This window comes from Cheilinus undulatus, linkage group 12, assembly GCF_018320785.1.
Source record: "Cheilinus undulatus linkage group 12, ASM1832078v1, whole genome shotgun sequence".
Classification (NCBI taxonomy): Eukaryota; Metazoa; Chordata; class Actinopteri; order Labriformes; family Labridae; genus Cheilinus; species Cheilinus undulatus.
The window spans coordinates 22,974,922-22,999,403 of record NC_054876.1 but is presented as its reverse complement, the minus strand read 5'-3'; the positions used below and the strand labels follow the sequence as shown (position 1 = coordinate 22,999,403).

At 37.7% G+C, this 24,482-nt stretch overlaps 2 protein-coding genes across 2 annotated transcripts; one reads left to right on the top strand and one right to left on the bottom strand.

The window, feature by feature from the left end:
- The first annotated feature begins 1,752 nt into the window (after positions 1-1,752).
- Positions 1,753-18,251, top strand: LOC121519156 (Golgi SNAP receptor complex member 1-like). Its single transcript, XM_041801974.1, has 9 exons — positions 1,753-1,813; positions 2,663-2,765; positions 3,154-3,229; positions 3,920-4,027; positions 4,149-4,240; positions 7,867-7,941; positions 17,295-17,324; positions 17,464-17,546; positions 17,815-18,251. Exons 1-9 carry the CDS (start codon positions 1,771-1,773, stop codon positions 17,937-17,939), a joined length of 735 nt encoding a protein of 244 aa, XP_041657908.1. The 5' UTR covers positions 1,753-1,770; the 3' UTR covers positions 17,940-18,251.
- Positions 18,252-18,392: 141 nt separating this feature from the next.
- On the bottom strand, positions 18,393-21,268 carry LOC121519286 (trafficking regulator of GLUT4 1-like). Its single transcript, XM_041802159.1, has 3 exons — positions 20,867-21,268; positions 20,605-20,731; positions 18,393-19,144 (listed from the first exon to the last, which is right to left on the bottom strand). The coding sequence occupies exons 1-3, from the start codon at positions 21,266-21,268 to the stop codon at positions 19,131-19,133; spliced, it is 543 nt and encodes a 180-aa protein (XP_041658093.1). The 3' UTR covers positions 18,393-19,130.
- Between the last annotated feature and the right edge of the window lie 3,214 nt (positions 21,269-24,482).

Here is a 24,482-nt window from a genome sequence, read left to right as displayed (position 1 = left end):
ATTTCAGGGTGTTGCTAATATTTGAAACATGCAAAGTGAGAACAAATGTTTAATACAGATGTGTTTCAGTTTTGGAAGTGAAGTTACTGAATGGATGTAATGTTGAGCTGAAATTGTATAACTCTCTGTTACCACTCAAAAAGACTGAAATGTAAAATAATCAAAGCTCACAAGTTGAACTGAAATTGAATGACAGTTGAAGATTTTGAATTCTAACTGGGAGTTTCATATATCTAGCTTTTAATTGTATTGCTGATTTTCTGGGTTATAATTTGGATGGTTCAGGATAGACTAAAATGAGCCACTGGCTTCAGCCTAATCCTTTTTTATGTTACTGACAGACAAGTTTGATGTAAAATTATATTGTTTGATGTTTGTTTTGTTAATATGTATGTCATGGAAATAAAAACATTAATTCATTCATATTTTTAGTCTATTTCACAGATAAAGGCCTACTTTCTGTCAATGTAGAGTGGCAATGGGGCACATACAGGCAGAGGCGTGGGGGCCTGGGCCGTGAGAGGCCCTGCAAACACATAACTAAATCCTTTCTCCTGCGCCTGCTGTATTCTAACCACTTTAGATTTTAAAGGCAAAGACACTCAATCAAAGTGCAAAATTATAAGTCACCTTCGTCATGTTATAGTGGATTAAAAGCTTGCTGTATGTGATTAAATGTTTATTAAATGTAAATATTTATGTGAATAATTTTTTAAACCTTTTCATTTGAAAAACACAAAATAAGACATCTGATAAAACTGTTATTTTAACAAATAGTTTCTAATAGATATCTTATAAATTTATGCCCAAATAAATGCATTTGGCTCCTTTTTAGAAGTTTTGGTTGGTAAAACATGACCTAAAAATTCCAAAATGGACCAAAGATTTTTTTTTTCTTACAGTAAATTATCATTTGTTGTTGATATAAACATTCAAACTTAGTTTACATAGCTCTGGTGTCATTTTGTTACCAGATGTCCATTAATGTTGTCCAAATGGACATTTTGAAATCTGCCTGGACATTTCTACATACAAAAAAAGCATTGCTTAACAGAAACTTTTGGTTGTTACATCAAGTTACAAATACTACTTTCTTTGATGAATAAGAATTTAATGGGGAGAAAATGATGTAGAGGGCCATGCCTGTGTTCGCCCAAGGCCCCAAAATTCCTAAATCCGCCAATGCATACAAGCCTACTTTTAACAATAATCAATCCATCGTTGTGTACACCAAAAACAACTCACAACCGTTCATAGAAACCTGAGTTAATTTTATTTAACCTTTATTTAACCAAGAGAATCCCACTGAGATTAAAAACCTCTTTTTCAGGGGAGTCCTGGCCAAGAAGCAGCAAAATTCAACACACAGTTACAACATACAAACAAAATTAAAACAAATTAAAACATCACAGAATATGAAAAACAAGTGCACATTATTGAAGCAGACTCCAACGCTTTTAGCTTGGTTTTAAAATCATGTAAGGATAAGAACTCAGACAATTTCCAGTCTCTCTGCAACATGTTCCAAGCAAAAGGAGCTGAACTCAGTAAACTCAGTAACTAAGTAACAAAGCAACTCAGTAACTAAGGTACATATCGTTGGACCTCCGTCAAAGTCTACTATTTAAAATCTTGCAGTCGTTCTTTCAGATTTAGTAGTCAATGGGATGGGACACTTGCGATGAGAAACCAGGAAATGCCGCTCTGATGATTGGGCTCTGTTTCAAAGTTAACTACGACAGTTATCTCTGCTTTACGACTGATGATGACATGTCAACAACAAACATGGCAACCGGCAGCAACTACTGGGAAGGTAAATTCCTTTTTTATGCATTACGAAGCAACTGCTAGCATTCCCGTTTAGTGGTTCTTAAGAATACAGGTCAAACACATGTAATACTTACGTGACACGTTTCAAAAAACGACTTTTTATCCATGGAGACGACATGTATTTCAGCTGCCTTAAGCTAGCCTGTTAGCTTTTTTCCTACCAGTTCACTTTAAACTTTAAAAGTTACCTGAAGTTGTCGGTTATAAACAGTTGTGCCATTAGCTGTCGTGTTTTGTTATGTTCTGCTGAAGGAAGTTTGACATGAATTAAACTGTTTAACCCTCTGCTATCTGTAGGAGAAACGGCTATTTAAACAAAATGAGAGTATATTGACTCTTATTAGCTTAAATGCTAATATCTTAACGGATAGCTTTGCTATTATTCCTTCAGTTTAATGCTTGGAGTTAGGTTTGTGAAGTTCCACCCATAAAAGCAATAAACCCTCCCTAAAGCACCGAAAGCACACAAAATCAAATCAGCAGCTATGATAACAATTTCTTAACTTCACAGATTCAACACTAATTTCAACGTGAGAGAATCCATGATATCCTGTTTAAAGATTGGGCCAAATGATCAACATTCGCGTTTGTCTTACCAGTTATTTTAGCTCAGGTTGATGAAAAATGGGGATTATATTTGCAAAATGAACTTTGGGAGGTTATTCACAGCAATCTCTTCTCTTATGTAAGCTTTTTGAATAGTTTATTGCACTTGGCCATGTTTATGATATTTTTTAAGTTGTTGCAACCAGTTTCCTGTTCAAATTTTATATGTAATGTTAATAGTCACCTTAAACATTTCTCCTCCAAGTTTCTCTGTTTTTCTTCTCAGATTTGCGTAAAGAGGCTCGACAACTTGAGAATGAGCTGGATCTCAAACTGGTCTCCTTCAGTAAGCTGTGCACCAGCTACAGCAGCAGCAACCAGCGGACAAGGTCGCTCTTTTGGATAAAATAACATACTAAGAAAGCTTTTAATTTTGGATTTTAAATACTAATTTCTTTATTCAGTTGAAGTGTTTACTTTTAGTTGTATTACTACATTGCTTTGTATCTTATGAGGTATAATTGCTTTAATATTTAACTGAATAACAACTGTGCACATAATTTAAGTTATAATAAGCTATTGATGTATTTTTAAATGCCAGCAACAAGCTGAATTTTGGAGTAGGTCAAGTAATCTTACTTTCCTGGTTAACAGAGTTGCACAAGTTTGTGCTGTTTTTTTTTTTTTTTTGTCTGTCATTTAACTATATAAATGTATTTGGAATGAAGTAACTTGACTGGGAATTTTAACAACTCCACCCTTTCTTTCCTTGTTCAGGTCGGATTCTCTTGGCTCTTCTCATGACAATATGCTTGTTGCCATGACAACTGAGCTGGAGCAGCTTTTGGCAAAAGTAAGACAAACATCATACATGCCTAGATTACTGAAAGCAATCTAGAAAGGTATGCTTATATAACCTCAAGTAGCAGCTGTTTAGCCTTAAGCAAATCGGACATCTTAGACTAAATGTTTTGTTTTTCATTATTGTTCTCTTATAGAGCAACAAGTAGTCAGTCAAAGATGACTGTGTCATACTGTTTATATAGAGCATGCTTTGAAAATTGATTTTTATTATATTTATTCCAGTCTGTTAGAATTATTGCTTAAAGTAGATATAATTAGGGATACACAATATTTGATTTTTGCCAATATCCAGTTTGTCAGTATTCCCAAATAAATTTGAGCTGATACTGATATTGATACCCATATTTAAATGTAGTTCAGTCCTAAGTCTTCAGTCCTTAAAACACACTTTAAAGTGTAAGGAATGATGATGAATAAAGAAAACAACATAGCTGGCTTAGGTCTGTTGGCTGTGCAAATTACTTTGTTTGCACAGACAATATTTACAGCGGATATAGATATGTTTTATAGCTAAAATATTGACTGTAAATATCCACAGACATTTTCATATCTGCCAAAAGTGATATCTTGCTGATAATATTGTGCATGCCTGAATATTATGTTTATTATTGGTATTTACTTCAAAATAATACCCTGATAACATGTAATCTTAAATAATCTGAATTATCATTCCATGCAGCTAACAACAGTCAATGACAAAATGGCAGAATACACAAACACTCCTGGATCTTCGTCACATAATGCAGCATTGATGCACACCTTACAGAGACACAGAGACATTTTACAGGTTTGTTGAATGAGAAACATCTGTTAAATTGTAACACTTTTAGTTTGTAAATTCTCTTAATCTAATTCTGTCCATATAATTTGTCTGGCTGACTCCCTTCATTTCATGTTTCATCCTGTAGGATTACACTCATGAGTTCCACAAAACCAAAACCAACTTCTTCAACCTGAAAGAACGAGAGGACCTTCTGGGATCTGTTCACAGAGACATTGAGTAAGCACATTTATCTCATTCATCACTCTGCAATAAAAGAGGTTAAACATTGTCATCAGATGCCGTGTATATATATTATCTGTTTCTCTGTCATCTCAAAGTAGCAGTTTGCTAATCTTGTTAGATATATTTTATATGAAAAGGGCAGCCTAACAAAGAAAAATGCAACTGCAACTTTGTGTCTGTCACTGTATGTGAAATATTTAATGATATTTTCTTTTTTGGTTTTGATGATTAGGGCTTACAGCTTACAAAAATCCACTTTCTGAAGACATTAGAATATCACAAAATACCGGTCCAGAGAAGGATTTATTGTGCTCATTTATGCACTCAGTACTTAGTTGGAGCTCCTTTCACACAAATTACCCCATCTATGCAAAGTGACATGGAGCCAGTCAGTCTGTGGCCCTGCTAGGGTGTTATGAAACCCAGGTTGCTCTGATTGCAGCCTTCAGCTCATCTGTATTGTTGAGTCTGTTGTCTCTCATCTTCCTCTTGACATTTCCCCAAAGATTTTCTATGTGGTTTGGATCAGGTGAGTTAGCTGGCCAATCAAACACAGTAACAACATGGTCAGCAAACCCTTTTCTGGTAGTTTTGGCTTTGCTGTGGGCAGGTGCCAAGTCCTGCTGGAAAAGGAAATCAGAATCTCCATAAAGCTTCTCAGCAAATGGAGCATGAAGAGCTCTAAAAACCTCCTGATAGATGCTGACACTAAGAACACGACACTTGTAGCCCATGTCCTGGACCTGTCTCTGTGTGGTGGCTCTTAATCCACTGACTCCAGCCTCAGTCCATTCCTTGTGAAGCTCCCCTTAGTTCTTGAATCTGCTTTGTTTGGCAATGTTCTGAAGGCTGAACTGGATCACCCTGTCTGTGGAGGATGACAATGATTGTCTTCTGGACATTTGTCAAGTCAGCAGTCTTCCCCATGATTGTAGTTGTGTGTACTGAAACCGATTGAGAGCATAAAGAGACAGTGGATTTTTGATTTTCCTGAGCTGTACGCTGTAATCATCATGATTAAAAGAAAAAAGTCTTGAAATGTTTCACTTTATTTGATACAGATCTGGAATACATAGAAATGTAACTTTTTTAGGTAAATTATAGGAAAAATGAACTTTTACATAATATTCTAATTTTTTAGATCCTCTTGTATACCTCTTTCAAAGTAAACATGTACTACTTCTCTGCATATTAGGCCCTCTAGTGTTAAAAAAGGAGAAGTCTGTTAAAATTGGTCAGATCTAATGAAACTGAACAGAGATGCACAGGACCAGTGTGCTAAAATTTCACTGTAAAAGTAAACAATAATTTGATATGATAAAGCACTAACAAACCAGAAAAAAATAATTTATTAAGTAGTCGGCAATTATTTCCAGTTGATCAACACATCTACATGCAGACAGATCTCTGCAGCTTTTTTCCTCCTCGCTGGACTTTGCTATTATCACCAGGAGGAGGCAGACAAGTTCAGTTAAATGCTGACCCCCCATCCCCTACCCCACCCCTTAATGGTCTCTTTTCCCTCTATCATGTTTCACCCTCTATTAAGAAGCACCTCCTCTTATAAGCTAATCTCTCTCTCCCTCTGTCGGCATCTCTCTCCCTCCCTCTTCGTGTCTGTATCTCTTTCTTTCTCTGGGGATATTTTTCCTAAGTGCCTTCTACAGTAAATCAAACCACAAGGCTTTCATTCAGCCAAAGCTGAGTGAGGGTGGTTACATCTGGGGCTGCCTGATGCAGAGAATTGCTTTATCAGGGGAGAAAAAGGAGAGCAAGGCAGTCTAACAGAGCGAGAGAGAGGGAGAGACAGGAAGAGACATTATCCTGATCTACTGTGACTGCTTCCAAAAATGATGAGAGTGAGCTCTGATGATGATCATAGAGCAGAGGGGTGTGGAGGAGCAGAGAACCTGATAGCTGATGAAATGATGATCAGGCCAAATAGGGAGGGAATGGTGTAAATAAGAGATGGAGGACAGAGTTGTGGGTTAAGCAGAGCTAATCACTTAAAAGCTTTAACTCAGGAAATACCTAATCAGCATTCAGGCATCAGTTAACAGAGCGGAGAGAAAATCCTATCTCTAATTGAACCAAAGACTGTGGATCAACGTGTGTTTGTTGTCCTGACGGCTGACTCCCACACTTTGTTGAAATCTTGCTTATGTTAATATTAAATATGTGCAATAGTTAATATGATAGTTCTCAAGTGAATGATCGAAAGATTTTGTTTATTTTTCTGTCAATCTGACTTTTATGTGGAGTACAGTAAAAGGAAAAGTTTCCCCCCTACAAAGACCATACCTGGTAACTGTTGACACATCATAGCTCCTTCATATTTTGAAACAATATTAGCTTATATTTGGTCCTGTAATAATGTTCCTACCCAGGCTAATTAAGATCTACGAGTGTGATGTTGGAAAATGTTGAAATTAGTAACTACTTAACATGGTTATTGACTTAATATTTTCTTAGTCTTATACAGTGCTGTGCAGAACTTTTAGGCATGATCATTGAGACACAACACGGAGGCTGAAGTAAGATGTAGATGTGGTGAGTAAGTTGCCTGAGGGTGTCATTGGACAGAAAGGATCTACACAACCCTGGTCATGCTCTTGATGTCTTTGCATTTTACCAGGGGCATGAGAAAATGATCTACTGAAAAAATAACAAAGCTCACTCTGTTAGGGCAGAGTAAGGGTTGGATGTGGTTAGTAGGCAAAGCCTAAGGTACCATGAAGGTGGGTAGTAAGGTTGCCACAAGTCCCTGGTCGTGCCCCCAACCCCCTCTCCAGCCTCGAGTTTTGGCACATTGGGCCCTGTAATGAATCCTTAGTGCCCTACATGCCTAAAATTTATGCGCCTGACTGTATATGCTGTAATTAGTGGATTTTTTTTTTTAATAAACTGGCAACGTGGTTAAAAAATGGCTATGTAAATGTTTGTTTATTGGTCCAGTCTGAAGAATCTAAACATTGGCAGCACAGATCAGCATGACATTTTAACATTACCAGAGAATCAAGGGAATAATCATGCTAACTTTACTGATACCTTGACTTTTCTAATATTGACAGCAGGCCAAACTTTCCACATTTCATGTCAATATCTTACTATCTCTCACATGGACTGGAGTGAGGCATTCAGAGTTCCTAGGCAGCTTTTTTCTTAGCAAATGTGTTGAAGTAAATGTTTGCCTTGATGATCCCATGACTTTTTATCCTGCATAAAATGTATCAGGCCTTGATTGACAATATATTTGTTTTTGACCAACACCCACAAAATCAGTGAGATTTTCATCAGCTTCAGTGTCAAACATTCAGCTCTTATATTGTCTCCGGGATCATGAACATGTCAGCATTTCTCCAGCATTGTATCTGAAAGTTTGAACCATCAGTGTTATTGTTACTGTCACTGCCATGGCTCACTTTTACATTGACTTAGTCTAATGACATCTACCTGGTTTTTAGTTTTCATGCAGGTTATGACCTTGTTGCCTCATCTAACATTTTCTCTCTTTCTATAAAATACAGTCAAAAAATAATGGTAATTTTCTGCATCCAACAACAATCTGTCATTCAAAATTCCCATCATTTAATGCTCCTCTCTGGTGCCTTCTACCTCAGGTCCTATAAGAGCAGCTCAGGAGTGAATAACAGACGGACTGAACTCTTCCTGAAGGAACATGAACATCTCAGAAAGTAAGAGGAAATCTTATTTCTTCATAACACTAAAAAATAAACTATTTTTTCCTCTGAAACCACTTCCTATATCCTAAAGTGCATCCACTTTACTGTCAGCCACTTATTGACATTCTTAGTGTGAAGTTTATGCTCCATAATGCAGTTTTCTGAAACAATCTCTCAATGGATTGAAACGGAAGTGTCTCCCCTACGTAATTTCTCTCTTTTATATTTCTGTCATTTATTTTGATACTCTAAAGGGATCCTGTGAGAGAGAAGATAGATAGACAATGACTTACCTTCTTAGTAAGTCTGTAATTATAAACAGTATTGATAATAATGATAATATAATGAATTCCACAATCATCATATGAGTTTTTTTTTTGAAGAAGATACTGGTTCATTTAGTTAAGACCATCCATTTTCTACAACGCTTATCCCATTTTGGGGTTGCAGGGGCCTGGAGCCTATCCCAGGTATAATTGGGCGAGAGGTGGGGTACACACTGGACTGGTCGCCAGGACCACCCATCATCAGACTATTTTAATAGTGCCAATATTGGTCAGTATTTTAATAAAGGTATAAAGTGTGATAAAGAAATATCTAATAGTGTGTATAAGCTTCACGCAGTCCAGTCAAATCCAATCCAATCCAATCCACTTTATTTATATAACACATTTTACAAAACATTACTCTTACCAAAGTGCTGCACAGTGACTAAAACAAGTAAGAACACAGAACCACAGTGAACAAAAAAACATAATAAAATACATAAAAACTTCACAGGAACTAAAAACATTTGAAAAAAAAAACCCACACACAATAGGGCAAATAAAAACGGTTAAAAGACACACAGGAAATCACACAACTCTCATGCTGAGTTAAAAGCCAAAGAATAAAATTAAGTTTTAAGACGTGATTTAAAAGTAGGTAAGGTGGGAGACATTCTGATTTGAGGTAGCTCATTCCACAATTTAGGTAAGACAACAGAGAAAGCTCGATCACCACGGGTTTTTAATCTAGACTTTGGAAGAAGATGAAGTTGATCGGCTGATTGCAGAGATCTGGATGGGGTGTTAACCTCTAAAAGGTCAGTGATGTACCCGGGAGCAGATCCATTTAATGACTTAAAAACAAACATTAAGATTTTTAAATGAATTCTAAAATGAAAGGGGAGCCAGTGGAGGAAAGCGAGAATGGGGGTGATGTGTTCCTGTTTTAGAGTACCTGTTAAAAGATTAGCAGCTGCATTTTGGACTAACTGTAAATGTGCAAGGCAAGCTTGGTTTAATTCAATATAAACTGCATTGCAGTAGTCCAGTAGAAATAAAAGCATGAATCCCTCGTTCAAAGTCATTATAAGATAAAACTGAATTAATCTTGGATAAAAGCTTCAAATGATAAAAACTGGATTTGACCACAGAATTAATCTGTTGATCCATTTTAAAATCACTGCCGTTCTTCACACCAAGATTACACACTGTGGGTTTAATATAGGGTAGAAGGGGGCCCAGGTCAGCAAGAGGGGGATCAGTGATTCCACTGGAGCCAAATACAACAATTTCAGTTTAACTGTTATTAAAACTTAAAAAGCTAAAGGCCATCCAGGCTTTAATTTCCTTGAGACAGTCTAGCAGATGATTAATTGTGCTGCCATCTCTTCTTTTTAAAGGCAAGTATATTTGTGTATCATCTGCATACAGGTGGTACGATATACCATGTTTTTTTTAAATCAAACCCAGAGGGAGCAGGTACGGAGAGAACAGGATAGGCCCTAGGATGGAACCCTGTGGGACTCCACAGGAAAGGGGGGCAAAAGAAGAAGTGGACTCTCCAAGTCTGACCTGAAAGGATCTATTTGACAAATAGGACCTGAACCAATTTAGGATGGTAACCTTTAAACCAACACAGTGTCCAAGTAGAGCAATGAGAGTTGTGTGATCTACTGTGTCAAAAGCAGCTGTTAAATCTAAAAGCATTAAAAGAGCTGAGTCACCAGAGTCATTAGTCAATAAAAGATCATTAAAAAATCCTTAAAAGTACAGACTCAGTGCTGTGAAAGGCCTTAAAACCAGACTGAAAAGTATCGAGAATGCCATGATCATCTAGATAAGACTGCAGTTGTAAGAGCACAGCTTTCTGTAAGACTTTGGAAATGAAGGCAAGCTTCGAGAATGGTCAAATATTAGACAGAGCAGAGGAATCTAAATTAGGTTTCCTAATCAGAGGTTCAACAACAGCTTGTTTAAAACAAGCTGAGCACAAGACAAGGCGGAGTAAATTCAAACAACACAGACATATGGTCAGAAAACACATTAAAAATGGGCAGACCACATGATAAGACAAGGTCTAGAGTGTAACTGTGTTCTTGTGTAGGACCAGAGACATATTGGGTAAGATTAAAAGCCTCAGTAGGATTAAGAAAGTCTCTAGCAAGCGGCTTCAGAGGACAGCAAACATTGAAATCCCCAACAATCAGAACACAGTTATAATTTGGCTTAATGCCAGCCAAAAAGTCAGAAAATTCATTATCGAAATCCTTACTATATTTCAGCAGCCGGTAAATCACTGTGCACAGAACCTGCCTTGAGCGTCCCAGCTCAAAAATACACAGTTCAAAAGTAGAGAAGCAGGGAGGCAACAGTTTTTTGCAGTTTAAGATTTTCTGGTAAGTAATCACTACTCCTTCTCCACGTCCAGTGGTCCTCGGTGAGTTAAAATAGGCACAGTCAAGCGGTAAATGATCTGAGAAAGCGGCAGATCTGAGAAAGCAGCAGACTCACAAACACTCAGCCAAGTTTCTGTTTGCGGTGTTTATAGTAAAAACTAAAATAGTCATCACAATGAATGCACAGCCCTTTTCTCAGGAGTGTCATCAGTGAGAGGAGACCAAAATGCAAAAATAAATTTGCAACCGATGAGTTTCTAAACTCAGGCTAATTATAAAACCCATTTAAAAAGATTCTCATGTCATTTAATACACAGCTATTTGACATGTCATGATACCAAAACCAAGATGCTGGAGCAAACAAAGCACACACTTTTATCTGTTTTTCAGACGAACTAAGAGGGCAGGGTGCTAATGTGAATCTTGACCACTGATATACATGCTTCTGTATGTTTGAGTGTGGTTGTGAGCACATGCAGACATATGTGTCAGTGGTTTACTAGGCATGTTGTTCATCACATTTCCACGGTTGAGGGAACCATTCTTAAACATAGAAAGTGAAAGAGCAGAGGTAAAATAGGGTATGTGGTGAGGTTTGCTACCTGCAGCAACATGTGTGTCATGGAACAGTGTAGTCATGGTAACATCAATGGAGTAATGGAAAGGAACAAAATATTTCTATAGGAGATTCCAGGTTTTTCTGGTCTTGATCCCAATAAGGGTCATTTCACATTTGATGCCTCCTAACACAGAATCTAATCAGACAATTAAAGATTAGTTAAATGATGATTAAAGTGTTGATGGCACTCAGAAATACAGCTGTGTAATTTTATCTAAAACACTGGATTTTCACTAGGACTTGGTAGAATATAATATGTTTACAAATAAGCATGCACAAAATGATCGGCAGTATCACTATGGACAGATTTTAGCTTGGTATCAGTAGATATGGAGAGCTCTGCTAATACATACAACTGCTAATACATATAACTGGAATGATTGTAAATATCAGCCATAGGCAAAGTAAATTTAATTCTTTTGCATTTGTTTTTTTAAAGAAAGTGTTTGAGATCATACATTTTACAAACATCAGCATCAACAACTCTCAGCACTCTTAAATAATGTCCAGCATCATCTAATCAAGTTCTAGTTTTAACTACAGGAATAGAAAGGACCTCATTCTTCCATGATGTAAAACTGTCATCATATATTTCACATAGTTTTTTTTTTTTTTTTTAATCAAGCCATTGATTTGCTGGTCCTGTATGGAAACACCTGCCTCCTCATTCATTTGTTTAATTTTAGTTTTTCTACCACTTGCCCCTCCTCTACATTATATTCAATTACATTAGCACCACCTACGACTTGACTTGTGAAGACAGAAATGAAGTTTTTTACAGGTTTCCCCTGACTCCCCCCTGATAAATCAATCCCCTGACTTATCATCCAGTTAAGGAATTGGGTCAAGTTTTTTATTTAACACAATTAGATTCATTTTATCATCAAATGATGCATGTTAGAGTACTGGTATTTCCTTTAACTTTTGCGATAAAGTCTAATAATTTCTAAATAATAAACAAGATTTAAAAAAACAAATCTAAGCGGTGAAAGGAGTTAGTTCTGTTAGATATTTAACTTACACTGTTGAGATGAAGTAGAAATTGCTGAGGAAGCTTTTCAGACTTGATTGTGGTATTTTCCTTTCATTGAACTGTCACTTTGTTCATTATGGTAGAAAAAGGCTTAAAGGCAGGTTTCTATTCAAGCATCGTATTTATTTGTTTTTTTGCAACTTTGTGTTTGAATGGCAAAGTCGACCACTGAGATATTCTATTTTTTACATCTTTTAATGCTGGTGAAAGGTAGGAGCTGGACACTTTTCATTTTATTTTATTTTAGTTTAGTTTATTTAAACTTTTTTCTTTTTTAAACTAGGTTTATCCTTAAAGATCAGAGATGTCTGTCCAAGAATGGCAGTAATACAGAGTTTCAAAAAATCAAACACTCAAACTCACACAATTCACAAAAAACAATAAGTGCAGTAATAATCAAGCTTGGTTGCAAGAGTTTTCACTAGCGATTTAAAAACATTCAGTCAACAAGTTCTGAAGTTTGAAATCAGCCTGCAGACGGTTCCAACTCAGATCGGACTTTAGCAACAACAAATTGCACAACATCAAACAAATGTAGGTTGTTTAATCCGTCCTTTAAGATAAGAAGAGAGGAAAGGTAGTCTGGAATTTTGCCCAGAGTGGCTTCATTAAAAAAGGCATTCTAATGTCCAAACCACGTTTATTTAAAGCAGTCCAGCTGAGTATAAAGTTCAGTGTTAAGTAATAAATCCACAGTCAGTGATAGACCTCAAAGCACCATGATACACACCATCCAACATATGAGGACTCTGAGTTGGTGATCATTTGGTCGACTAAAACTACGACTAAAAATGTTTTTCAACAGCCTTTTTTTCCATGAGAAAGACTAGACTAAGACAAGCCATAAATAGATCTTTGATGATTAAAACTTAATAAGTTTCATTTTTGTCAAGATGACTAAACCTAGACTAAAATGTGATTTAGTTTTAGTCAGCTGTAGAAAGCAGGGACCCCAGGTTTTGCAGAGTGCATAGAATCCACTACCAAGATTTGGTGTCAGATTCAAGCAATAGAAGAAATAAGTAAAAAAGTAAAGACTAAAATGCGAGGAGTTTTTATGGACTATAACCAGACTAAAATGGTTTTTAGTTTTCGTCAACTTAAACTAGACTAAAACTAATAAAAACTTCAGATTTTTAGCAACATGCTGAATGTGCTCCTTAAAATACCCTTTTTTATCAGTCAGAAACCTCAAATATTTAAGGGAAGATACCAACTAGATTTCTTGACTGTTTTTTTTTTTTTTCGTAACAGAAGGCTAATTTTGCTGTTCTTGAGGATGTAAAGAACTTGAGTTTAGTTTGTTACAGCTGAAATGGCTGATCTTGGACTAAATCAAAAGCATGCTGAAGATTTGTAAAAGCGTAGGCGCTCAGCAGGAACAAATGTATCATCAGCATAAAAACGATATGAGGAATTGGGAATATTCTTTTCAAGGCAACTTATTTAGATGGTAAAAAAAAAAGAGCAAGCCCAGTACCGAATTTTGTGGCACCCTTTCTCAATCTGTAGTACCTTACCCTCTAATTGAACAGTCTGGGTTCTACCATTCAGATAGTTAGCAAACCAGTATGCTCTGAAAACCCAGTAGCTGGTCCAAATATGTCCATCTGTGCCGTTCTTGTGAATGTGATATCTCAAGAAAACTTTGAGGGATTCTCTTCAAATGTTGCACAAATGTCCAAACTGACCCGAGGATTAATCAGATAGATTTTGGGGCTGTAGCTCAAAGGTCATAAACATCCTCTACCCTTCTTCTTTACCTTCCACTGTATTTTTACTGTCCAGATGTATACCTTACAGAAGAATATAACCACAGGGCAGTTCTAGTTTTATAGATTTTGAAAAATTTCCTTGACTTAGTTTAAACTATTCTGTTGTTCACATCTTATGAATGTCATTATTTTTTGAAGGTTTAAATTCATACATTTCAAATATTTGAAGATATTGTTGAAAAAAGTTCATCAAAGACGTAGAGATGCAGATGTTTTGTCATGTTTAGAAAAGCTGTCCACTGGGAGGTCATTTTCCTAAAGTAAGAAAGAAAAAGCTTAGTGAGGAAAAAATCGGGTTATAATGTTTAAGGTTCAGTCATGAGGGTATTATCTACACTTTCCTCATTTTTATCCTTCTTGAACCTTAGTTGATGTTTATTTCCAGAGCCAGTGGAAATGCAGTTTTGTCGAGCTGTAACAGTGGAAGTGTTGCCGACACTTCTTCCCACTCGTCCTGATGAAGTATGAAGATTAAGGGAAGGAATAAAAGTAAACCATAGAAATCATGCTCATGTCAGAGCATGAGTGATGAAAACTTTTCATAAACTTCCATCACTATGAATGAAATTTCACCTTTTATGTTTAATTTTTTGTCCACTCCGATTTTCCTTCATTTGTTCCTTTAACTTTGATATCAGAGGTGTTTCCCAGGGAAGAATTTTTCCCACAGCCACCTGTGAGAGTATTCAGGAGAGAGATTTGATTAAACTTACAACATAACCTACAAAGCGAAATCACTTCAGCGTTTATTTACATTTGATATTAACATTATTGTCAGCACCAACTTTGCCTTTAGTGTCGCCAATGTTAACATTCTTGGTGTTTACATTTACCATTTGTCTTGCTGAAATCTAGAGGAAGGAAAATGCTGAGTGAAATTTCTCTTTGATAAAAACTTCAGAGGATTTAAGTCGAATATAAGAGAGCAGTTTAAAAAGCACAAAGTAAATTTGAGGCAGTCTTTATCTTACTGCTGTTTTTAGCAGTTATTCCCTGCTCTTAGATGAGACTGGTGGATTGAGAAGAGAAGACTCTGCTTTTATTGTTGACCCCTACATGCATCTTTGTGTCTTTTAGGTTAAAGTGGGGGAACCTTTTCACAGGTGGTCCTTGTTTTTTCACAGTGCTGAAAAAGAACTGAGTGATTTTGTCTCACAGTGCACATCAGCTGAAGTTCAGTTTCAGGCTCTCTTTTTAATGCAGATTCAGATTGTTCACTTTTGACTTTGTGGCTACCAGCAAAGCTTAAACTCGAGTAACAACAACATATACAGATAAGGATGAAATTATTAACCCCCATGTGAGATTTCATGTTTTTTAAAAGTATTTTCCAGGTTCTGTTAAACAGAGTAAGGATTTTTGACACAGCTTTTCCAAACATCCTAGGCTTATTTTATATGCTTACATTATTTTACTTTGCACACAAAAACCAAGAACTACCAGTATCAAAATTGCAAGCCCCCTTTAGAACTGACCATAGCATCAACCACTGTTGTATAAGGGTGTCTTTTAACTTTAACTATAACTGAGGGTTATCTTCCAATTTACACAACTTCAGTAAGGTTTTGAGCTGTCAGTGGAGAAAGCATCATGTCAAAATCAAAAGAAATTAGTTTAGACATGAGAAAAAGAATTGTTCATGCTCACAAAGCAGGAGAAGGGTATACAAAGTTATCACAGCATTTCCAAGTGTCAAGAACTGAACTGAGAAGTGCAATCAAGAAGTTCAAGAGAGCCACACAGTAGAGAACAAGCCTGGCAGAGGTAGGAAGAGAAAGATTTCAGAGACTCAGGAAAGAAAACTAGTGAGAGATGGGTCTAAAAGATCCCAGAACAACTGCCAAGACCCTAGTGAATGACTTAGCCAAGTCAAGAAGACGATCACTAGAGCCCTGCACAGGAATGGACCAAGAAAAACTCCATTTCTGCAGAAGAGACACCTTCAAGTCAGACTGAAGTCTGCCAAGGAGTCTGGAAATGGGAATCTTGTAAAGGTGGAAGGAATCATGAGGAATGAAGGATATTTGAAGCAGCCAGCAGCAAAACTGGGTCATGGTTGTCGCTTTGTCTGCCAACAATGACCCTTAACATATGTGGCTCCTGGTGCAGAACTACTTCCACAAGACCAAAGTGAACGTTATTGATCGGCCAAGCCCTGTCTTGAATCCCATTGAAAATTTGTGGGGTGAGCTGAAGACCAAGGTCCATGCCAGAAAACCATCAGATCTGGAGGAGCTTGAGAGGAGGAGGAAGTTCTCATTCATTTGCTAATGGCAGTCCCCCACTTCCTGACCCCCAACGGACATTTAGGATCACTTGGTTGCAAGCAACCTGTAGAGAATTTACTGTGGATGACTAAATAGGACAATTTTGAAGGATGACAACACGGTGCATGTTAGTCCTTTGGACCTGAATAAATCAACTAAAGTGACTTGTGTGCTCCAGTTTTTCCAGTTTATGGCACAGTGCTGTACCATAGCCAAAAGAAAAACCTGGAATAGGTTTCCTGCTGTCATCAGAAAAGCAGACATCTCTAGATATGTACATTTTTATTGATCTTTACTGGTATCAATAATTGTCACATTATGTTGATCACTACAGAAATCTAAGTAGTTTTATGATAATAAACTAGAATTTAAGCAACAAGAAAGAAAGTTAAAGAGAAAAACAACATCAGAAGTGAAAAGCTGCTTACATGTAGACTCTGTCAGATAATGAAGAAAAGGGAAAAAAAGCAGAGGACAGCAGTGGATAGATGGTGGGAGAGGTTGACGAATAGATGGAGGAAGTATAAAGCTCAGTATTGATTTTTGGTCTCCAGTGGAGTCGGCCAGGATGCACGCTGCTGCCCTTTTATGCTCTGCAGCTCAGCTCTGGACTCAACGCCTCATTTTCCTGTGCGTCACTTATCTAAGCAACTAACAGCAGCTTCAGTATCATCTGGCTCTTCATCTCTTTAGCTTACATTTAACCAGTAATTAACACATCAATTAACATGGGGCTGCATTTATGATAATGGAGATTCAGCAGCTTCTACGCAATTGACCAATCAGATCTGAATAAACTTCCATTAAGCTGCATATTGAACAGGAAGTGCTGCTTTTATGATAATAGACCCAAAGAGCTGTGTGGTTTCCCTCTCCTGGAGTATGACTTTGTGACTCTTACATTCAGTAGATTTGAAATTACATCAAGAGATAAATGCAGAATTATGTCAAGTGAAATATGAGCAGAGGAGTTTTGTTCAGACTTTTCTTTCTTCTCTTATCTTCACAGCTCAAACAGTCTTGTTCAAAACGCTATCAGGTAACTATATCTCTCGGCTCACCCTCCTCCCTCATGCTCACACGTCATAAGCAAAAACAGCACATTCAGGTCTATTAGCCAGCTAGACAGTATGCATCTCTTTCCTGCCACTAATCCCCCTTGGTTTTTCTTCCTCCAGTATCGCCATGGCTACCAAAGAGAACATCACAAATCAGCGTGGGATGCTGAAGTCCATTCAAACCAGGGTTACAACTTTGGCCAGTATCCTTTACCATTGAAGTCATTTTTCTCCATAATCACCTCACTTTATAGAGTTTTCTTTGTTAGAATTTAAAGTTTTGCATCACTGTTAATGCAGACATGAATCAGGAGTAACACACCACTTACACTGAGAGCTGGTATGACAGCTGACCAAACCATTAGTCAGCATTTAGTCTGTTTCTATTCCCAGTGTTCTCCTGCAAGCAAAGGGAAAAAACCTCCAAAGATCTTAATTATTTTCCTTCACCACACCCTCCCTGCACCTCAGACCGTTTCCCCGCCATCAACAATCTCATCCAGAAAATCAATTTGCGCAAGAGGCGGGACTCTTTAATTCTAGGCGGGGTGATCGGCGTCTGCACCATCCTGCTGCTACTCTACACTTTCCACTGACTTGCTCCTCAAGAGACAAAGCAAATCACATTCTTTGTATCTCAGAAAATTTTTATTTTTGCTTTCTTCCTTCTTTCTTAATTTACTCTGTAAAAAGTTTAGAGGATGTATAAAAATATGTATCACATTTTAAGTCTTAAAGTGAGAGAGTCTCAGCTCTCAGGTTGCACAGCTTATTTATTTTCTGTATTTTCTAAATGTTTTCTTTTTTCCTTTAGTCATCATAACTTTGTAAATGTATCATATGAAGCAGTGCTAATGTTCTTTTTAAATTACCTGATAAAAAATAAAGGGGCCGTGCTCAGTTTGGAATTGGTCATGCTCATTCAAGTTTATTTCAGATGGACATGCAGAACTATGGCACAGTAAACCAGTCATACAGTATAAATGTAGAAACATCAACATCAGAGTATCAGAACAGTGCATACAGGGGGAACAATCCCATTCAAATCTTGCAGTATATCGTAATGAGGTGAAAAGATCCAGGCAGTTCAGTCGGTTTTGTTTTATCATAGTAAGCACGCAAAGCAAGATATCACACTATGACTGCAGTTCAGGCATGAATTTGATAAAATGCACACAAGTTTTAATCTTGATGTAAACAGTGTATGAAAGGAGTTTATGCATCGTTCCAGGTCCCAAAAGAAGAATCAGTCTGTTGAAGAGGTGAAAGAGAAACGGGGCAGGCAGTGGTGACATTGCAGACTAGCAGTGCACTGATGCATTTTGTATAATACAATTTTTAGTGCTTTTTGTAATGATGATGGTATTTTAAGATTTCCTCCTATTTCACGATACAGCGTCAATTTTTTTATGCCATCCGAATCTGGCAAGTGTTTACGTCAGTGCACCACTAGTTCAAACTACGAATACGTTAAACTTTCTCCACAGTTGATGCTGTCTGGCGATCCGACACCACAGCTGTGTGAATCCTTTTGTTCCTGAGTTCGTGGAGTGATGGTTGTCCTGAAAAAGAGAAACAGCCTGCGACTTCTTCCCTTTTTCCTTTTCTTGGTCTGTGGCAGAAAAGGGAATAAGTTGTACGTCGGAGTCACTCCAGATTGTTTTCTGCTTTTGAGATTTTGTGCTTTGTCATTTTAAAAATGACATTTTTCTTGTCTCTCTTCTGTGCAAATTTGAGATCAGATGCAGTTTGAGGAGCCTGATGTGTGACTCATTCTATCCCTCACATCACTGCTGGATCTCTGAGAGGACAAGAAAAGAGGAGTTAATATACACACCTGTACAATGTAAAACCAAACAAGTTGAAAATAATCTAAATATTTGTTGTAACTAATTATGTATTTTTTAACTAGTGAAAAAATACATGCTTTGAGTATGACTCAAGTTGATATATATGTATTACATGTTTCTCATCCATGACAATTTTCTCTTATGTTTTTAACATATTTTAATTTTAAAGGATCATGCCACCTAAAGAAAGACAATTTGACTGACTACAAGTAACAGTGAAGTTTTACTGGAAGGTGCCCTTTGACCTAGGGAGTTTTTTTTTTCTTAGAGTTCACTAGATTATCATCCTCATATACAAGTTGTTTCTCACAGGCTGGACTTCTCTAACTGAGTGTGTAACTTCACTCATTTGAAGTTACACACTCATGTGTCTCTTGCCCAAAGGCATTCTGGAAAATCTATGAAGATTAAGGAATAAGTGTCAAATGATTTGGGTATATTGACAAAAAAAAGTGTGAATTGTTAGAGCCAACAGTTAAACGATTAAAAAAGAAAAAGTTGTGTTAACTTACAAATCCAAAACAGCTATTTCAGCTCTTTTAGTTTTAAGTAAACAGAGCTCAATCAATTTAAGTTTCTTTTGTAATTGCACTCAAATTTTTGGCTCTCATTCCTTAAGTTTTTTCCAGAATACCTTTGGGCATTAGACACTTTAGCACCATGAGTGAAGTTACTGACTCAGACAAGTGCCACCTGGGGGGAGCAACCACAGTGGTACTGTGGATGGTTGGCTGAACATGATGGAAGAGAACTACATAAATGTAGAAATAAAAGTGAGTTGATATGACCAGAATAGCAAAGTACCCACCACTATACAGAAGCTGTTACTTAAAATTTTTATGTAATCAGTTAGCTGTAATGTTTTGAGTTTTACTAACTCATCAGGGATTAGTGTTAATCATATATTTTAACTTGATTATATTCAGAAAAAAAGGTATTTCCACAACTTAAAAACTTTGATCATAAAGTTGAAAATACTTTTTTTTAACTGCTCAGTTATATTTTATCTGGAACTGGCAATGAGTTCAAATGCAGTTTTTGCTGACTAAACACCATGACTTATTCAGTACTGGGTGTTTGGGACTTGTATCAAACATGTAACTATTCTTTGATTTGTTTTTTTACTAATAACATAAATGCACCTAAATGACATATAACAGATAAAATAATAGTTCCACTTTTAGATAATCTTGTGGCTCATAACTGTTCATGGTTCTTACGGTAGACAATCTTTAAACTGAACATTATGTCTGGCATTAATTTTTCCAAATTAGCATCTTCATATCTGAACAAACATGACTGTCTAAACATGTTTTTCATATGTAAATATGTTGACTTATTGCCCAGCCCTACACAGGTCCACGAAGAGCCCTGTGAGTGAGAATGTACTGTTGTGAATTTCTCCTCATACCTATTGTTAACACTATGAAGATGATGACAGCCACACCCAGCAGCATTGCTAGACAGCTGAGCAGCATGGACAGGCGCCCATACTTCCTCGCTCCTTCAAAGTCTCCTGTATGGAGGACAGACCTCGACTAGAGGGAGACAAGAGTGACTTATTAAACGTTTCAGAAAAGCACCTGTAGTGTTTGAAAAGACAAACTTCAGATGTCCTTAAGTATCCTAATGACAGCTAAATAAAGCAGGACAGAGAATTAAACAACACTTACCACATGTGCATACCATAGGGCACAGACGTTGACCGGCCAAGCGGGGCAGAAACAGGACAACACAGCGAGCCAGAGGTAAATCCGGGGTGCGGACCCGGGTGGCACCGGAGAGGGCAGCGGACCCAAGCTGAGCCGGGAAGCGGACTTGGGTGGGGCTGCCAGCTGCCCGATGGAGCCCGACTTCAGGGGTGATCTGTGTCCGTTCTGGTCCGCGTCCAGGGAGCGGACGCTGCCTCTGATGGTGAGGGAGAAGGAGTCAGACGGTTTGATGTTGGTCTGTCCGGTGGGCTCGCTGGTCGCGGTGTTCAGCAGCTTCTCGGTGTCCTGGAAGTCGGTGGGATTTGAAACTTCCCTCTCACCGAGGGAGCTTTTCCCATAGGCAGCATCAGTGTTGATAGCCATCTCTGAAAGATAATCTCCAGGTGTGATTGTGCGTCCGCGAGAGCCTCTGTCCTGTGGATGGAGATGCTGAAGAATCCTCCTTCAGATGTTCTCCATGGGGGGTCATTAGATTAAATATTATCAATTCAGAGAGCCTGATTCCTTCAAGGCAGCCTATTTAATTAAGCAGTCTAACTCCATCAAAATTTCTTATTGATGAGAGCGATGTTATTGATGTCTGAGTCTCTCTTGCGTTGAGTTTGCGTTGAGCGTCCGGACGCACGCCTTGCCTTTTACCCCCCACCACCCTCTATTATGTAGTGAGGTATTACCGCATCCCTTACATCTCCACAGCACATCCCCAGGCCTACTTATGTTGCTGGCCAGGCGGGTGACAATGCAAAAAAGAAAAAAAGAAAAAAACAATTAAACCTTCTTTGGAGTGAACACGATCAGTGCGTAAAAGCTTTCCACTTACGCGCGTCCATCAGCTGGATCAGCATGTAGGACACCATGGGGTGTGTGAAAGAGAGAGAGGGGTAAGGCTGACTTTAAAAAGCGCAGCCTTTCAACAGAAGCACGCCATGCTGACTCAAGTTCTTTGGAAAGTCATATTGTGCTAGAAACTCCATCCTCAACTTCATCGCCCCTTAATTATAACTTTACTGCCAATTCTAAATTTAAAAAAAAATTAATTTAGGTGGTCCTGTCAATTAACTTAAATTTAATTGGTCATTCAGTGTTTCTAATACGTCTCCATGATTCGTGATTTTGCAGGTTACTCCAGAAAAGTCGATGGTGCTGTCTCTGCTCTGTATCATTCAACCAGACAATTTGCATGAATTTAAACCTGAGATTTTGTTGATCAAAAGTTTGGTGTATGATGGTTGCATATGCCTAGAGACAGAGCAGGAAGTGTGAAATATCTGGGGCTTAGCCCAAACGTAGGAGGGTTAAGGGTCATGTTTTCCAGTATTTTAATAAAATAATTTTTTTATTTATCAGTCACTTACATGCACTATTTCAAACAATTTAAGTACAAATAGTGTGCCAACATAATTGAGAGAAAACTGTGCCGTTAGACCTACAAAAACACAATCTGTAGAACCAACATCCTTTCTGTAAGACACCCCCTCACTAGCCATAAATATAAAATCAAGCACCCAGCCAAGCGGTCTCCATTTGCAAACATTTGCGATTCAAAATGGGTTGTTATGAGCTCAGTGTTTTACTGCAAAGTTGGTATCCATCACAGTACCATCCCTGAAGACAGTTTGTGAAATGTCATCCCTGCTGGATATTCCACAGTCAACTGTAAGCGATATGAGAAAGTGGAAGCGTTCAGGAACAACAGCAACTCAGCCACGGAGAGGAAGACCATGTAAAATCACACAGTGGGGTCAACAACAACACGTGGTGTATAAAAGTTGCCAATGCTCTGCTGATTCCATAGCTGAAGGGTTCTTAACTTGTTGATGTCAGCACAAAAACTGCAACAGGGGCCTCATTGAATGGGTTTCCGGGGCTGAGCAGCAGCATGCAAGCCTCACATCAAGTCCAAACCTAAGAGGTAGATAGAGTGGTGTGAAGCACACCAACACTGTACTGTGGAGTGTTCTGTGGAATGATGAATCACACTTTTCTGTTTGGCAGTCAAATTGGCGAATCTGGGTTTGATGGATGCTGGGAGAATGTTACCTACCTGATTGTATTGTGCCAAGTGTGAAGTTTGATGGAGAAGCGATAATGTATGGGGCTGTTTTTCAGGGTTTGGGCTAGGCCCAGTACCTTCAGTAAGAGAAATCTTAACGCTTCAGTATACCAAGACATTCTGGCCAATGCCATGTTTCCAACTTTGTGGCAACAGTTTGGGGAAGGCCCTTTTCTCTTCCAACATGTCTGCACCCCAAAGCAAGGACTTAAAAGACATGGTTTGATGGATTTAGTGTGGAAGAACTTGACTGACACACCATGGCCCTGACCTCAACCCCATCGTCATTGAACTCCATTGGGATGAACTAGAACAGAGATTGAGAGCCAGGCCTTCTCATCCAACATCAGTGCCTGACCTCATGAATGCTCTACATAATGAATGGGCACAAATTCCCACATAGACACACCAAAATCTTGTGGAAAGCCTTCCAAGAAGAAGGGGGACAAACTCCATATTGAAGTACACGTATTTGAATTCAATGTCATTACAGTCCTTATTGGTGTAATGGTCAGGCGACTAAATACTTTTGCCCATTAAGTGTATGTATGTCTATGATGACCCCAAGTGTTTCTTTCAAAATAAATTTGCTGTATCATCCCCTCTCTTCCTTCTTTTCAGATGTAGTTTAAATTGAATAGGCATTGGCATTATTGGCATGGGAAAGATATTGGCTCCATTCACATTGATAGAGAGAAGGAGACTGATAAAGTTTATCTATAGACTACAGGTGAACAAATAATATTTATAAATAAGGCAAAAGTATAGGAGAAATGTGTAGACATGATCTAAAAGTGTACAAGAATAAGAATTCATTTATATGAAATAAACAAGTTTTTATGATCTATATGAATGTTCAGTATGTTTGTGTGCAGAGATAAGAACAGTGCAGGGATAACGTTGTTGCCCTCCAACTGACTTTATAACTAAAAAAACAGAAATAAAAAATAGAGTTGTCAACCAGTTAAGATCTTTGAATCACAAGAATACTTGCACTTACTTGTGATTAGTCTCCCCCGTTTAGTGCATTTTGAAATACTATTGTACATGGTTTTGTTTCTTTTGGATTCACTGTCATAAACCAGGGGAAACTGACTTCCTGTAACAGAACATAGGATTGTATACAGACCTACTCTTACTTTGAAGAAAATAAGGAACTCCAGGTAGATTGAAGGTTAGAACATTAAGCTAAGCACATAAAAACTTACTTGTTATGGACTGAACAAGACTAGGTAAAAACCTAGTATATGGCTGACCACAACTATCTGGGATGCCTGTTGGAATGCCTGACTGGCAGAGTGATTTGGTCTTTATTGTTATTTTTTGTGAGCCAAATGTATTGTGGCAACTTAAAAGTATAGATACATGCTGTCCTCTCTCTGTCTCTCCTATTAATAAAGCTCTTTTCCGTGTTTATATGAAACTCTACAGAGATGTGTCAGACTTCACTTATAGAGACAGACAGTGTCACTGGAGATAAAACACTAACTGTTAATGAACCGTTTATTCTAAAATAAAGTAAAA

Excerpts from the sequence above, each read along its gene's own strand:
- LOC121519156 (XM_041801974.1), top strand. The coding sequence starts at position 1,771 with ATGTCAACAACAAACATGGCAACCGGCAGCAACTACTGGGAAG. Across the intron at positions 4,241-7,866 it reads TCTGTTCACAGAGACATTGA|GTCCTATAAGAGCAGCTCAG; the intron begins GTAAGCACATTT and ends CTTCTACCTCAG. Across the intron at positions 17,547-17,814 it reads CAGGGTTACAACTTTGGCCA|ACCGTTTCCCCGCCATCAAC; the intron begins GTATCCTTTACC and ends CCTGCACCTCAG.
- LOC121519286 (XM_041802159.1), bottom strand. The coding sequence starts at position 21,268 with ATGGCTATCAACACTGATGCTGCCTATGGGAAAAGCTCCCTCGGTGAG. Across the intron at positions 20,732-20,866 it reads CCCTATGGTATGCACATGTG|TCGAGGTCTGTCCTCCATAC; the intron begins GTAAGTGTTGTT and ends GTCTCCCTCTAG.